Source organism: Magallana gigas, chromosome 1 (assembly GCF_963853765.1).
Source record: "Magallana gigas chromosome 1, xbMagGiga1.1, whole genome shotgun sequence".
NCBI lineage: Eukaryota > Metazoa > Mollusca > Bivalvia > Ostreida > Ostreidae > Magallana > Magallana gigas.
The window spans coordinates 16,736,787-16,752,845 of record NC_088853.1 but is presented as its reverse complement, the minus strand read 5'-3'; the positions used below and the strand labels follow the sequence as shown (position 1 = coordinate 16,752,845).

The window sequence follows — 16,059 nt, the reverse complement described above, 5'->3', positions numbered from 1 at the left end:
TAAGTGCGTTGCTAACGCTGAGGGTAATAGAACAGATTATGAACTGCGTCTAAACCAATCAGATTTCAGTATTTAACATGAAAGTATAACAAAACTTATAATTCCCCTGTCACTTTCATTTTGCTTAAATACTCTTTTGCATGACTTCAAGTACAAATATTGTTTACGTATACACTCCGTATACACTGAACCAAAATTGACCTTGGCCTCTGGTTGCAACCGAAGACCTTGACCTTCGCTAAATAAGCTCAACAAACAATGTCTATAACAAAATAAACAGCAAAAAGTGAATACAGTGCGTCACAGAAACAATGCAGACACAATTATTCCAACGGCTTTGGCTGTTATCTCAATGATCATTTTGGCCATATTTTAAAAGTTTCTTTTTTTAAACTATAACCAAAGACTAATATCAATCACAACAATTTGCCACTCATAATAAACATAACATAAACATTCATCTGTACGTACTATTGATGAAAAGGCCAATCGCAACTTCTCGGGTCTTTCCGGCAAGCTCGGAAAAACACCTTGAATGTATTAACATCACCGGATGTTAAAATTTTGTACAAAATGGAGTCGCTTCCCATTAAGATAAGTATCGGCTAGACAGTCTTTTATATCGCATCTGTGTTATATTTTAGTGAATATCGTATACTTTAATGACGTATAGCTCACATCTCAACAGATCGTAAAATGTTTTCTGTTCATATCAATATTTTTATAAAAAGGGGGGGGGGGTTGTCATGGACGCCTACGTAATACATTCGAGGAGTTTTTCCGAGCTTGCCGGAAAGGCCCGAGAAGTTGCGATTGATGAAAATGCATATCGGTTACGAAATGTTGAAACTTTCACATTATTTCATTTCGTAATTTTCAAATTATTGTATTAATCAGGGTGTACTCTTAGAGGTTTTGTTGTGTGAATGTTGCTGATTAGACAATCAATAATTAGCTAAGCACGCATTCTGTGACAATCCTTACTCACAAACCTCGACCATGCACTGATAAACACATCATGAATCACCACTGTAATGCACCGAATAATACCCGTCACTGCCCACTCATTAGACTTGCAAGACAACATTTAATCAGAGAAATGATAAACATTTTTTTCTATTCATTCAAGAGGTCATGACCATGATTTTATACTATTATAACGATTTTCTTAAGAAGGAAAGCGCTTAATAGAAATGTCGGAAGGATTTAAGACATACCATTAAATTTTCTCCAACAAATAATTTAGCTTATGGCTTAAAAACTTAAATCCAAAATTTTCATGTGAATCTTGATCTTCAAGCTTCTTTCATATCGCAATCATTATGATGCGAAAAGTACAATAAAAACGGTTTATCATTCGATGTGAGGGTATTTAAAAGCCTCCAATATACATGTATATAATACAAATAAGTATTCGCCCCGTTTTATTTTCGCCTGGTCGTCAGCGGGCGAAAATAAAACGGGGCGAATTCCAATGTCTCAAATTATATCTCTTCAAGCACAACAGTGCCTGGTCGAACTTAAGACAGGGTGAAACTATTTGCATGTGTAGAAGGGCGAAAATAACTTTTGTATACAGTATATACGTATACAAAAGGTTCCTTTTTTACAAGTTAATGAAACAGTTTCCCTGACAGCTAGCAAAGTACGGTTGAAAGAGGAAAAACCCCTAAAATTTAATTCCAACATTTTTTTTTGAATTTAAAACTGCATATAACAAGTAAGATAAGACACGAGTGAATAATAAATCATAAAAAATAATCACGAATGGAAGCGTTGCTTTACAACACCAACAACTAATCATGCATGTAAAGTAAGTTGCCTTTTGGTACAATATCGTCTTATTCGGAGATTGGGCCATTTACGGCATTTACCGCACCTGGTTGTTTACTCAATTGTTCGCATGAAGAACATTCGTTTGGAGATTTATTAAAATTGTCCATGAAATTTGTGGAATGGATCATTTCCTGTTACTAGAGAGCAAATTTCATCTCTAGTTACAAGAAATGATCCCTACATATGTATTTATCATTATGTGTTTATTCAATAAAAGATTGCTTACACAAGACGTTAATATATAAATAGTGCCCGTGTGGGAGGGTAACAGTTGAAATTGACACCCCGAGAAAACCATTGTCAACCGACGCGAAGCGGAGGTTGACAATGGTTTTCGAGGGGTGTCAATTTCAACTGTTATCCTCCCAAACAGGCACTATTTATTTTGTTATACTGAATGTCTTCTTTAAAAATTTTAGGAAAATTTTACTGCTTTTATATAGGAATAACGTGAATTCTACAGCGAACCGTACGCGCATAATTTTCGCGCATGTAACATTTTTTAATGTTACCCGTTGCCAAGTGCGTTGCTAACGCTGAGGGTAATAGTAAATATTATTAACTGCGTCTTAACCAATCAGATTTCAGTATTTAACATGAAAGTATAACAATCACGGTTATAATGCCTACATGTACCATCTATGTATGTTGTTTCGCTCAGTGCGTCCTATAACACTCTACATGGCGCAAATCAGCTGCCAAATGAAATCAGGCAGGCACGTAGCATCGTTTTGGGGGAAAAAAGGGGGAATCTTCTACAAAATCCTGACAAGTAGAAAAAAAGTCACGTCACAAAATTACAAAAACTCTAATCTATAAAGGGGAAAGAAGCAGGTGGGGACGTACATGTACTGTACCTATAATTTTTACTTCAGTTTTTTTAAATATCGGAGGGGCCTCCTGCCCCCCCCCCCCCCAACTGAATGCTATGTGCCTGTATGGTGCCCCGCTTTTTTTTTTATATCGGATTGTAAGTTTCGTTTCATACACACCTTACGTAGATATGGCTGTACTTCAGTTAAGCCGGTTGTTTGTACTCAGCGCATCCAGTATATGCATGTTATTCATACGAGTATAAACTTGGTCAGGGCAGTGTACGATTTATAAACCGAAAAGGGCAAACCGGTCCAACTAAACCGAGATACAGTTCTTGAACTGTTGAACCTATAGTTTATAGCAGAATATTACATGGGATAGAAAATGAATTAATTTTTTATAACAGTTCTTTATTTTCTGATATTTATTGTTAAAGATGAGGCCATCTGACTTTAAAGTGGCCATATAGATCTATGGATATGATTCCCTTTACCTAAGGATGATTTGTGCCAAGTTTGGTGAAATAAGCTCAGTGGTTCTAGAGAAGTCGAAAATTAAAATGTTCACAGACAGACAGACAAACGGACAGACAGACGCTGCAAAAAAAAAAAATAAAGATCAAAAAGGCCACTTGAGATTTCAGTTCAGATCAAACAACATTATGTTCTATGGTTTCATAATTATTCTTTTGGAAAGTAGATTTCATTGCTGAGTTGAACAACGAAATATGTTTATTGAAATACAATATCTTTTTTAAGGTGGAATAACACACCTAGAAAATCATTCATGTTTACAGTAAATTTTTTTTATTATGAAAGATATAATGATAAATAAACTATGCATTTGTCAAATAAGCGAACAATTTGCAGTTTGAGGAAAAAAATGATTATCTAAAAAAATGTATTCAATAAGTAACAACAAAAAGTCCCAGTGGGATTCGAACACGGAATGTACGAGTCACAAGACCGATACCTTATCCACTCAGCTATGGAGAAAGTTACATGTAATCATTAAAAAAATTCTTTTAATGAAACGAAATTTCGTTTTGATCAAAGGTCAGTCATTCTGTGACGATGTGTTATTCCACCTTAAACATGTATTATATTGTATTGATAGGATCGCAGGACACAAGTATTCTAAGGCTTGAAACTATAATATTCATATAATCCGCGAAAATTTATACCAGCAAATATTGATAAAACAGCAGTAATTACATACTGAATATATAATTTTTGCTCAGTGTTATTTTTGTCCTTCTATACTTGCAGTTTCACCCTATCTTGAATTTGCCAGACACATTAAATTTTGTGCTAAAAGAGTGTTATTTGAGAATTTATCTGGTCCTGACCATGAGGATGAATAGAGCGAAACTAAAATGTGGGGAATATTTCCCTGTATACAGTACATGTATGTTTTAAGTAAACAAATCACAGGAGAGTTGGGTTTTTAATTCATTTATTTCTTTCAACAATACATGCACAGTAACAATTAGTTAAAATGATTCTGTAACAAAAAGCCACATGTTAATATATACTATGATAATTCATGATCAAAGTAAGCAAAATATATGATTGTATGTGAGGAAACCTAATACATGTGCATATTACCACATTACAATTTCATTAACAACTTTACATATTACATAATCTATTCAACAATTAAAATGTTTAATTGTTTTTCCTTTTTTCTTTTTTTTTCCTTTACATTTAGAATCTTAAGAAAATTTGACATTGATGAAAATCTATCCTTGGCCAAGAATTTACTATGCATGTCAGATAATACAAAATAATTTAAAAAAACTTTCAGGATTACATTATAACAAAAAAGTTTGGTTTACATGTTTCACATGTATTTAAACCATGATCATAATGGTTTGGAAGTAAATATAACTCAAAGTTTACAGTAAACAGAGATTTACACAAACCAAGAATGGGCTAATTATGTCTTATTTCAAACCAAAAATGTAAACAATTATGCTTTTTAAAAAAATCAAAGAAAAGATGAAATATCCTTGAATTGATCAAACTTTTTTTTTAAATTTGATAAACTGGCATCCCAGTGTGGCTAGACCTCTCTTAAACAGACAATTATCAGATTGACAAATCCTTGAAATTGAAAATATGAAAGATATTAAATATTTTCATACTGCAGCATTATTTCCAGTCATAAACTTCTCTACACTTGTGCACTTGTAAAGATAATCAAACATGATTCACCCATATAAAAATGAAAATGTAACGAGACACATATTTGGAAACATTTTCACAACTACATCACAACTGACTAGTAGCTATATTTCAACGAGGGCTTCATTTTTAAAATAATTTTTCAAACTTAATGACAAAAGTCACTTATTATTCGCTTAATTTTCATTAACTTAAAAAAAAAATTAACAACATTTTTTTTTTGCAAGTCCCATTGTCAATATATCTATGAACTTTGCAATTTGATCTGCATGGGGTGAATCCCCCAAACCACATCATTCAATGTCTTTGCAAGGAATCGCAACATCCAAAATAAAAAATTTCTCCCACATGTCTTTCAGTGAGGGGACATCATCACCAGGTATTAAAAATATTTCTTCTTATCCTATCCCAGAATGCATTGGTCATGTCCTTACAACTTCCTTCCCTTCGACAATCAGTTTGATTTCCTCCATGTCCAGAGTTTCGTATTTCATCAGACCTTCTGCTAGCTTTGTCACCTTTTCTTTATTCTTTATCAGCACTTTTTTTGTTCTGTTGTATGATTCCTGCAAAATTAAAAAAAAAAAATACGGTACTTGAAAACAAAGTGGTAGGCCATCAAAACAGTTATATTATGTTTAAAACAATTATTAAATACTTTAAAACTGTGACATAACAATTGGAAGAAGAAAATTGTTAAATTGTAATGCTAATTTTTTTTAACCCTAGCTAAAATGTGTTTAGCAAAAGTAAAAGAATGTATAGTTGAGAAATAATAACAATCAATTGCCACAGTGAAAAATCATTCTTTTTTTTCATTTCCTGTTACTGCCAAATGAGCGTGAGTATATCTTCACAAATCTATTTATTTTTATTCAGAAGGTCCTTACCTCCAGAATTCTGTTGATCTCGTCATCAATTTCTTTCTTCATGTGAGAACTGAGTGTCTGTAGGTCACTCTCACTGTACACACGCGCCCCAATCTGAAGGAGAAAACAGAACCCTGTTATAAACGGTGATACATGTATCATCTACTGGATGATAATTATTTTTCAAGCCAAGCCCCTACAACTGTTCCAAGAAAGATTACTCATACTTTCAGTCAATCTAGTACCAAACGCAATTGTACACGTATTGCTAAAGTTGATTAAATGAAATTTTGATATTATATGTAAACTTATTAGACATATGATTCATTCTGATTTCTTTGAATTGAAAGCGCCATTGAGAGAAATATGTAAAAAATGTAGATATTTTTTTAATTAGTTTCAATTAGTAGCAAACAATTTGAAACTTTTATAAGAAATTCAGGTATTTTGTTTTTATTGCAAGATTTGCAAAAAAGGAATAAAACAGTACATCGATTTACTTTGGAAAAATAAATTAATCATGGACAAAACGGCAACATTTCACCTGGGGCCTATTTAGCAGAGCAGGCAATTGTGAGCACTGGCCAAATTCTCCATCACTATAACACAAAATAGCGTGCACCTGCTCTGATTAACAGGCCTTTGATGCTGCAGTGTCCATGAAATTGAGCAGAACTCATTTTGTCAGTGAACTTACCGAGTCGGCCATTCCGTAACTCATCACCATCTCCTTGGCTAAGCTTGTGGCTCTCTTTAAATCACTGTGCGCCCCTAAAAAACACACAATTAATTTTTATCATACAAGTAATTGAACAACAGTCCCTGTTATTGACAATGTATATGGTTTCAAAACAGGACAAACATTACTTGTCCTACAATACACCAACTATATGTTAAAGAGTTTCAAACTTTGTTATCTAGAAGTTTGTAGGACTGAGATTTTTTAAAGGCACTTATCTTATTTATTAAGTATATTATGTTTATGAAACTAAATTACGTCAAGAAATGATCACATTTGTTGGGAATTCCAACTCACTTGAACATATCTATGATATTTGAGATATCAACATTCAAATGTAGTTCAGAATTTATAATACAGGAAGTCATGTAAATTTTAGCCTACAAAGCTTGCTGTGTCTAAGAAGGAAATTAACAAACCTGTGGTCACTTTGTTGGTTCCGAACACTATCTCCTCGGCCACTCTACCTCCCATACACACGTCTAACTCAGCCAGGAGCTGGGCCTTACTCATGTCATACAGCTCTGTCTTGTGTAGATACTGGGTCTGTAACAGTGGAAACAAGAAATATATACTGTGGTATCATCAATATTCATTGAATACCAATTTTCGTGGATTTCGTTGTTTAGATGATCCACGAAATTAAATGTTCTTGAAGTGCAATTTTTTTAACATTTTGTATTGATGGGGTAATTTACATATCCTTGAAACTGCAATTTTCACTTTATCCATGAAAATTGATACCCTTGAATATTAATGAAACCACAGTTTAAGTTATGATCTAAAAATCAGGGATATAAAGATTTAGTACTCTGTCTTGTTTAGATACTGGGTCTGTACCAGACACAATCCAACATTGTTATCATTATACACTAAGGATACTAGGGATACACTCATACTTTATCTTGAAAGGATACTTATTCTGGGACAATAGAAACTAGAAACAATCGAACATTTTTAGCAAGTGAGATACTGAAGATTCAGAACCCATCCATACTCTGGCGTTTGTAAGTACTTGGTGTAACTACAGAAACAAGAAACAGTTGATCATTGTAAGCACGTTATAAACTTCAACACTTACATGACCCAGGCTCTGGTTGCGACTTTTGATGGTGACTTTGTACACATGTTTCTGTAGGGTGGGCGTTTCCATCCCTATGATGGTGTGACCGGCCTCATGAATGGCCGTGGTCCAGTTCACCTCCTCATCGGGTGTTCGAGTCTTTTTCTCTGCTCCTGTTGGTATACAAGTGATTGCAATGACTTTTCAGAGCTTAAAAAACTAAAACGTATCTGCTCAAATAATTTTTCCAAATAAAATTCTTGGTATGAGAAACAAACATTGGTTTTCCGGAGCCTTTTAAAAACTCCGAATTACCAGTGTGTGTGGCAAGATGTAGTGAAGCGTAATTGATGGTGAGCCTGTTATTGTTGAGTTTAACCTTATTACATATACATGAGAAGAACATACCCATGAGGAGTTTGTCTATGGCGTACTCTATGTGTCCCATGTTGACACAGTCTGCGCCCTCATTGGCCGCTTTAAGGGCCGCCTGGTTAACAACAGTGCTGATGTCTGCTCCTAAAACATCCAGAAAAATGGAACATTACGAAACAAATCAAACGATACTCAAAAATTGATCCTCAACGCTCCAAAAACTGATGGTCCCTCCGAGGTAATTTCTATAACATCCCCAAAAAAAAAGATCATTACCGGTATTCAGATATTTCCATTTCTACAGAGTTAGAAATTTCCATTTCTGAATCAATGAAACATTACATAAAAATAACCTCTTTTTCTGTCTAAAAATAGAGCAATTCTTACAAATTGTCATAAAACATTTTAAAATACTGGAGATAAGGCAGAAATGCTTAATTGTTGTCTAAGAAAACATTTCATCAAAATTTCCATCCAAACATGGAACTTTATAAATACACCAAATTAGAACTGTTCCCTACCTGTGAATCCAATAGTCTTCAGAGCTGCATGGGTAATGTTGATATCTGAAAAAGAATCAAATCATTGATTAAAGTGGCCATTTTTAGAATACATTAATCTCCTTTAAGAAAAGAATTCCATATAAAGATACAGGAAAATATTCAAAATTTAGATTTGGGTATTTATTTTTACTAAATATTAGTTTAAAGCTAAAATAATATTATCTGAAATTTTACAAGATCATAGTTAATTTATTGACCAACCAGCCTCATTTAATTCATGGGAGAAGAAAGAAATAACTTTTATGAACTGTCAAATTTTAAAAGGCTCATGGGTATGTTATTTGTTGCATTTTACTTAACTAACAATTAAGCTTTTTGATTAAGTATCCAAAAAAGGTCACTACCTTTATAAGAAATTAATAACATAAAGTACCTTACAAATTACTTACCTGAATCTCGCTTCACTTTGCTTAGATATTGCTTGAATATTTTTTCTCGCCCCTGTAAGTCTGGTTTGTCTACAGATATGTGTAAGTCTAAGCGTCCTGGTCGTAATATGGCACTGTAAAGAAAGATATTGATACAAAATATGTACCTTAAATGAAAATCAAACAGGTTTCAATTAACACCAGAGGTTTATATAGGATGTGCAGTACAGTAAAACATGCTTATAAAGGGAAGAGCGATTTTGCTTCGTTATAAGCGTAATTCATTATATTTGTTAAATTTACACCATGTCATCAAGTCACAGGGGGATGAAAATGACTTTGCTGTAAGCATTAATTCATTATTACGTTTTACAGCACTCTAGATGACTTACGGATCAAGAACATCTTTTCTGTTTGTGGCAGCAATCAAAATGATTCCATTTGTTTTCTGAAACCTGTGAAGAAATTTCAAAACTTATAAATGATAATCAAGTCCATATTAGCAATTTCATAAATATTGGCACTAAAACCTGTCTGCTACAGCAAGTTAGCATAATTGCGTATCATTACATATGAAGTTTTCTTTTGACAGACAAATTATATTTTTTTTAGAAAATTAATATTGATCAGTACATGATATTCTGGTTTTTTGTTGTTTTTTTTTTATCATGTGACCAATCTGTATTTATTTCCCAATAGAAGTTGAATTTTTTTATCCTGACAAAAAATGATTTTACCCTTACTAGGTAGATTAGAAGAACGTACCAATCCACTGTTTACTTACAAGTACCAACCAATCTACTCTTTATATACAGGTACCTACCAATGTATTGTTTTTTTTTTTATAAGTACTTACCCATCAAGCTCAGTCAGTAGCTGGTTGATGCTCTGATTGGAGGCCGGGGGAGAGTATGGTCCGTACGACCTCTTAGAGGCCAGACTGTCGATCTCATCGATGAATACAATACAGGGGGCAAGATGTCTAGCAGTATCTGTGGGTCAAAAAGGAAACTGATTCATTGAGATACCAAACACAAGATGTCTAGCAGTATCTGAGGGTCACAAAAGAAACTTATTGATTGAGAATACCAAACAAAAAGTTAAAACAACTGGATGAATGGAAAGATTGAAAAAAGAATTGATGGATAATAGATAGAATGCTAGATATATTGGAGCAGGAATCATGGATGTGTGATTAAATTGAATAATGGATGGATATATTACATAATGAATATTTAATTGATTGACAGATGGATAAAATTAATGATATTTGCATGGGAGGATGAATTAACGGATGGAATAATAGAATGACGGATGAATGAGTCTCATTGTAATATAAGTAAATATTTAGATTACCATAATTGTTGAGCAAAATGATGGATTTATGAGTTTAATATTGATGCAATTAAATTAATAAGATAATTCACTGATTCAGAAATTTATTACATGATGCTACTTACTGAAAAGTTCTCTCACTCGCTTGGCACCAACACCAACGAAAATTTCATCAAATTCGGAGCCAGAAGCAGAAATAAATGGCACCCCAGCTTCTCCTGAGAACAGAATGATAAAATCATTGTATTAACGCCTATATCACAGGAAGTTATTCCCATGCCAAGCACATATAAAGTCTTTTTGGCAAAGGTTTAGAAAAAAAATATCTTTAATTTCATTTTATTTTGATTTAATATTAAATTTTGCCCTTTTTCATATTGAAAAAAGAAATTGTCTTTTTTAACCAAATTGACACCAATCTGAGGTCTACCTGCTACAGCCCTGGCTAACATGGTTTTCCCAACTCCAGGGGGACCTTCCAACAGGATTCCTACAACACAGAACAAATCTTTAAATAAAGATGATAACATTTTATTACATTAGAAAGAGCCTAATTTAAGGTGTAGAGTTAAATACATCTTGAAGACGTATCAACACAATTTCTTGACCAATGCACGAATCTGAGAGAAGCTATTACATGTACAATGACCCTATCCAATTCAATGGCCTTAACATTTATATAAATCACCAAGCCCTCTGTAGTCTCCTTTTAGCTGTACAATCACCATGACCTAGAATGTACTTGTCAATGAATGTATACTGGTATTTACATTGATTTAACCTGTTAGTGACCTTGACCTTTCTATTTATACATTGACCTTCTCCTAACCTTTTGGGATCTTGGCTCCAACTTGCTCGAATGCCTCTGGATTCTGCAGGAACTTGACGACATCCACCATGTCTTCTTTGGCTTCATCCATCTATGGGAACAGTTACAGTGATAATTTGAGTAATCTTGAGCCAAAATAAAATTATTATTTGTTTGGGATTGCCTCCCGCCTCATTAAAATACCCCAACTGATTAGATTCTATAAGCAAAAAATAAAGAACTTTTTCCCTATTTGGATATTATTATTTTTACCAATTTTTAATTTAATTTTAAAATTAATTTAAGCTTCCTTCCTTTCTGGGTTTACAAACCTGCAGGCGACAATTCCAAACAAACGCTTTTCTAAGAATGGCCTTATGGTTTATTTTTTTTTACATAGATCCAGAGGTATTGCTATAAATACTTTATTTGTGTGTCTGAGTACTTAATTTATCAATTTCACCATTTTGTATCAAATCTTAAGAATAAACATTCTCAAGGGCTGAACTTTTGATTATCTACACAGAGTTTAATTTAATCAAAATTAAATAGTATTAAGACTTTAAAATCTGCAAAGATTATTTAGCTATTTTATCAGTACCCTCCCTTAAAAAAGATTTTAACAGCATTCAACATCAAAAAGAATGTACTTACTCCATGGACATCATTGAACTTTTCCTTGATCATGTCCTTTGTGAACACAGTAAACATCTTGTTGTTGTTTGGCATCAGATCTGTCAAGTCATTAAAAAACAGCCGATTAAGGCAAATGTGGATCATATATAATATCATCTCTTTCTCTCTCTTTCTCCGTATCAAGGAGGCTCAATATACCCAATGCATGATTCTGGTAATTCCACAGTCTCTCTCTCTTTCTCTCTCTCTCTCTCTCTCTCTCTCTCTCTCTCTCCTTGTCTCTCTCTCTGTCCTCTGTCTTTCTCTCTGTCCTCTGTCTCTCTCTCTCTGTCCTCTGTCTGTCTCTATCTCTCTCTCTCTCACTCTCTCTCACATAAATATATTAAGGAGGCTCGATAACTTACTGGAGCCCATCATCCTAGTGATGATGATGGTGAGCACTATGATGGCCGCAGCGTAGCTCAGGATCTGGATCACGTTACTCAGCTTGGACTTTTTGTTGGTACTCAGTGTCTTGACCTGGGCGGTCAAAGTCTGGTACTTCTCCTCCAGACTCTGTATCTGAGCCTTGTTCAGTACTTGCTTGCTTTGCTGAGAGACTTGGCGCGAGTTCTGATTAAACAGTTCCTGTCAATAAATTAAACAGGGATTGTTGTAAACAATACATTTATGGTAAACACTTTGTAACGACACTGTTAATTTATTTTGAACATTTTTCTTTACAAAAATTGCATGCTAATTCAACACCATGCTATAAAACTGTTCCAGAATTCATTACTAGCAATTTTTGCTAAGAACCATTTCTCACCAGTGCTTTGTTACACCATTTTATCAACACATGAAATTATATACAAGGTAAAAACCTCTTCATTGTCAATACAGTCAAAACTGCTGCAGCTGCCACCCCTATTAAGCAGTCACCTTTCATAAGCGGTCATTTTATTTCCTCCCGATGAAAAATCCTATATAATTGCCTTCTAAAGAGCGGTCACCTGTCTAATGCAGTCAGCAGTCATTGTATTTTGATCCGAAGCTGTACAGTCGACATGCATTAGACCGCCATTTTGGCCGGTCACATGATTTACACCCGGGGATTTTAAACATGACTTCCGAATGTCGGGTAATAAATGAAAACAATAATTATACACTTGAGGCGAGAGAAACCAAATTAATAGATGTATTTATAATACATAACTGGCAGATCAGATATGAATGGGAATCAAGTGAATTGTTTAAACATGTATTAACAATGTTTGTTTTATAGACATGAATGAAACAGGTGTCAAAAATGTCCGCGGCTAGGCAAGAGAAAATTGCTTGATTTAATGATATGATTTTGAGTTCAGATACGGTCAGTTAAAAACTTAATACCGGTAGTTGATTTGTATTAAAAGTGTTTGTTTTCTATATACCGGTACACATGAAAATAGTGTTATAATTGTGAAAACGTCAGCGACAAGGTTTTACCACGTAATGACTTTTTTCAATAATTTAGTAAAATATAAAAAATTACATGCACAATGCATTGTTATGTATTTATACTTATTTGTAAATACAATAGATACAATAAAAAACATTAAATCAATTACTTTATCTATAATTTTGATACATTATTGTTTTATTGTGATAATTGTTTTAATAAGGTATTTGATGTTGGCAAATTGACAAGTGTCTATTCAAAGGTCACCTCTGTTAAGGTGCCTCCCGCAGGTGACTGCTTAATACAAGTTTGTCTGTATTCAAAAGTAGACTAACTAACTTCTCTTTTGATCAAGCATGGGTTTGAACAAAATTAAAGTTCAACTTTTAAGATAAAAGAATTTCTGACTGACCTTCAGAAGAAGCTGTTGATTTTCCACAGTCTTCTTAATCTATCAAAAAAATATAAATGTTGTTTATGATATGAATTACAATTACAAAATAATGAATAGCATGGAGAACAGACAAAAAACGAACACAATATTTTCATTAAACTGAATCCTTTGAGCTGATAATTGTGTTTACCGGTAATAGTACTGAAAGATAATTACTGTATACAGGGTTATTTTCGCCCTTCTACACTTGCAAACAGTTTCCCCCCGTTTTGAATTTGTACAGACACAGTTGTGTTTAAAGAAAATTAATTGAAGACATCAGAATTCACCCAGTCCTAAATTTACCTGTTAGCAACGAGGGGCGAATATAAAATGGAGGCATATATTTCCCTGTATACAGTATTTTGATTAGAGAGCTAGCAAATTTGAATTTAGAACTTACCTCTTTTAAACTCTCACTGTCATTGTATCTACCTCCAGATACACTACCTCCTTCCCTCTTGATATAAAAATGTCTATTCTGGGTGTACCCTATGAAGTATTTTTCTTTTAAAATCATGACAGCTTCAGTGTTAAAAAAAATAGTTTAATGTAGAAAGAAAGAAAGAAAGAAAGAAAGAAAAAAAGAAAGAAAGAAAGAAAGAAAGAAAGAAATTATATGTAACTAAATCTTACAAAGATTATTATGTCCTCGCAGTAGGAGTCTTGGTTCTGATGACCATGGCAAAAGAACAACTGGTGCAGGTCTTGTAAAACTTGTATCCTCAAAACCTTTTAATGAAAATGATCAATAATGCACACAAGAACAAATCTTCTTTAGATGTTATGAATTTGGTAATTGATATCACAATCCCAATGATGCATAAATTTGTGACCATGCACTGATCCTATCTGTACAATACATGTATTTACTAAAAACTGTATTTTAATTCACATTTTATTTCGTAGATCAACTCAATAATGAACTTCACGAAAAATGGGAATTCAACAAACATTGATGAAACTACGGTATGGCTATTGTCCCTTTTTCTGGCAAGCATAGATTTCTTCATACATTATTTTCTTAGTCTTTAAAAACACATTAATTTTTAAAACATTTACACATTAGTTAATTAGTGTTTTTGAGTAACTACAAATTAAAATATCCACTTGCGAGTATCTGATACATTTTCTCTTGTCAACCCACTACACTCGCAGAACAAAGTTGCCAACAACACTGGATAACAACTTAGTTTTTAAAATCTTACCATATTTGTTTTCAAAGAATGTAGGTGAGGAGACATAGCTGTCCATCCCTAGCCTTCCTATTGAAGGACCGCAGGTCAAGGGACATAACTCAAGGGCTGACAAGTTCTTGGGCAAATCTTCTAAGTGCAAAAGACTTATCAACTGTTCCACCTGCAAAATTAAGAGTTAAGGTTGGTCACCACCATGAAATATAGGCACAGAGTCATAACAGGACCAGGGTTAAAATACTTCTGTTTAATTATGAAAAGATTTCTATTTGCATTCATTTTGCTTTATTATATCAAAATTAAAATAATTACACATATTTTAGTGATCCTTACAGGGCAAAAGTATTTCAAATCAAAAATGTAGAACACAATTTTTTCTGCCCTTATCTTCAAAGTGGGTTGTAAACAATTTGTTTAGTTATTGTGAATTTGACCATAGTAAATTACTGAATTTGTATTACAGAGGCAGTCTCTCTCTCTCTCTCTCTCTTTTGATTATCTTAAACCTCAATTGTTAGCCTTCTTACCTGGTTTGCATGGTTATTATTTGTTCTTTCATCCTTATTAGACCTAGATTTTCTGTGCTGTTTTCTGCGATGTTGTCTTCCACTGAAACTGTCTGTTGAGGAAGCCCGCGCTCCATTTAGAAGAGAGGAAAACTGAGCGATGGCTGCAGCAACCTAGTTATTTTAAAAAATTCAATTTATGGTTAAATCATTTTAAAATAAAAAATTCTTTTCAGGCGAGCATGCAGGAGTAAATGAAAGTGATTCAATAGCCAAATATTTCTCCTTGTTATGTCCATTCTAAAAAAAAACAGCTTGATCTTGACAATATACTCTTGTCAATGTGTTACACAACAATTAAACAGTTTACAATGTTGGAATGTGGAAATTTGGATTTTCATTGAGGAAGTTCTATGGAACTCTTTAGGTAATGGAATTAATTAGCTTTGCCTATATCTTATTTCTTTTAACATAAATTGACACATTTTACATGTTTTACATCATTAACTCGCCATCTGACCATAATTATCTGTTTCACTAAAATTTTACTTAGAGTTTAGCAATAATCTTTGACTTTAACATACCTGCGGCTGAACAGATGCAATAGTAAACATTTGTACAATCGTCTTCTCGCGGCTTCAACCTGAATAACACGAAAAATTAAGTTCTGCTAGTTGCGTAAAAAGAACAGCCGAGAAAATTTGGCTTACGCAACGGAATAAGTTGTCCAACGCATGTTGCAAAACCAATGCATCTCTTCCGGTATAACACAGCAAAATCCGAAATAAGCGGTATACTTATAATGGATTTTTTTATTCATTTACCAAAATATATCAAATATAAACTTACCTTAATCATTTATTTTGAACTTTATTTACAAAAAAAGATGACAAATTATTTTTTACTATCT

At 33.4% G+C, this 16,059-nt stretch overlaps 1 protein-coding gene across 1 annotated transcript; it reads right to left on the bottom strand.

The window, feature by feature from the left end:
* Positions 1-5,067: 5,067 nt before the first annotated feature.
* On the bottom strand, positions 5,068-15,893 carry LOC105335007 (ATP-dependent zinc metalloprotease FtsH). Its single transcript, XM_066084359.1, has 21 exons — positions 15,734-15,893; positions 15,171-15,323; positions 14,656-14,806; positions 14,084-14,179; positions 13,851-13,939; positions 13,427-13,465; positions 11,999-12,221; positions 11,613-11,692; positions 10,980-11,070; positions 10,581-10,640; positions 10,276-10,368; positions 9,672-9,807; positions 9,208-9,270; positions 8,837-8,949; positions 8,406-8,450; positions 7,918-8,028; positions 7,528-7,682; positions 6,866-6,992; positions 6,405-6,478; positions 5,729-5,821; positions 5,068-5,404 (listed from the first exon to the last, which is right to left on the bottom strand). The coding sequence occupies exons 1-21, from the start codon at positions 15,761-15,763 to the stop codon at positions 5,261-5,263; spliced, it is 2,166 nt and encodes a 721-aa protein (XP_065940431.1). The 5' UTR covers positions 15,764-15,893; the 3' UTR covers positions 5,068-5,260.
* Positions 15,894-16,059: the final 166 nt, after the last annotated feature.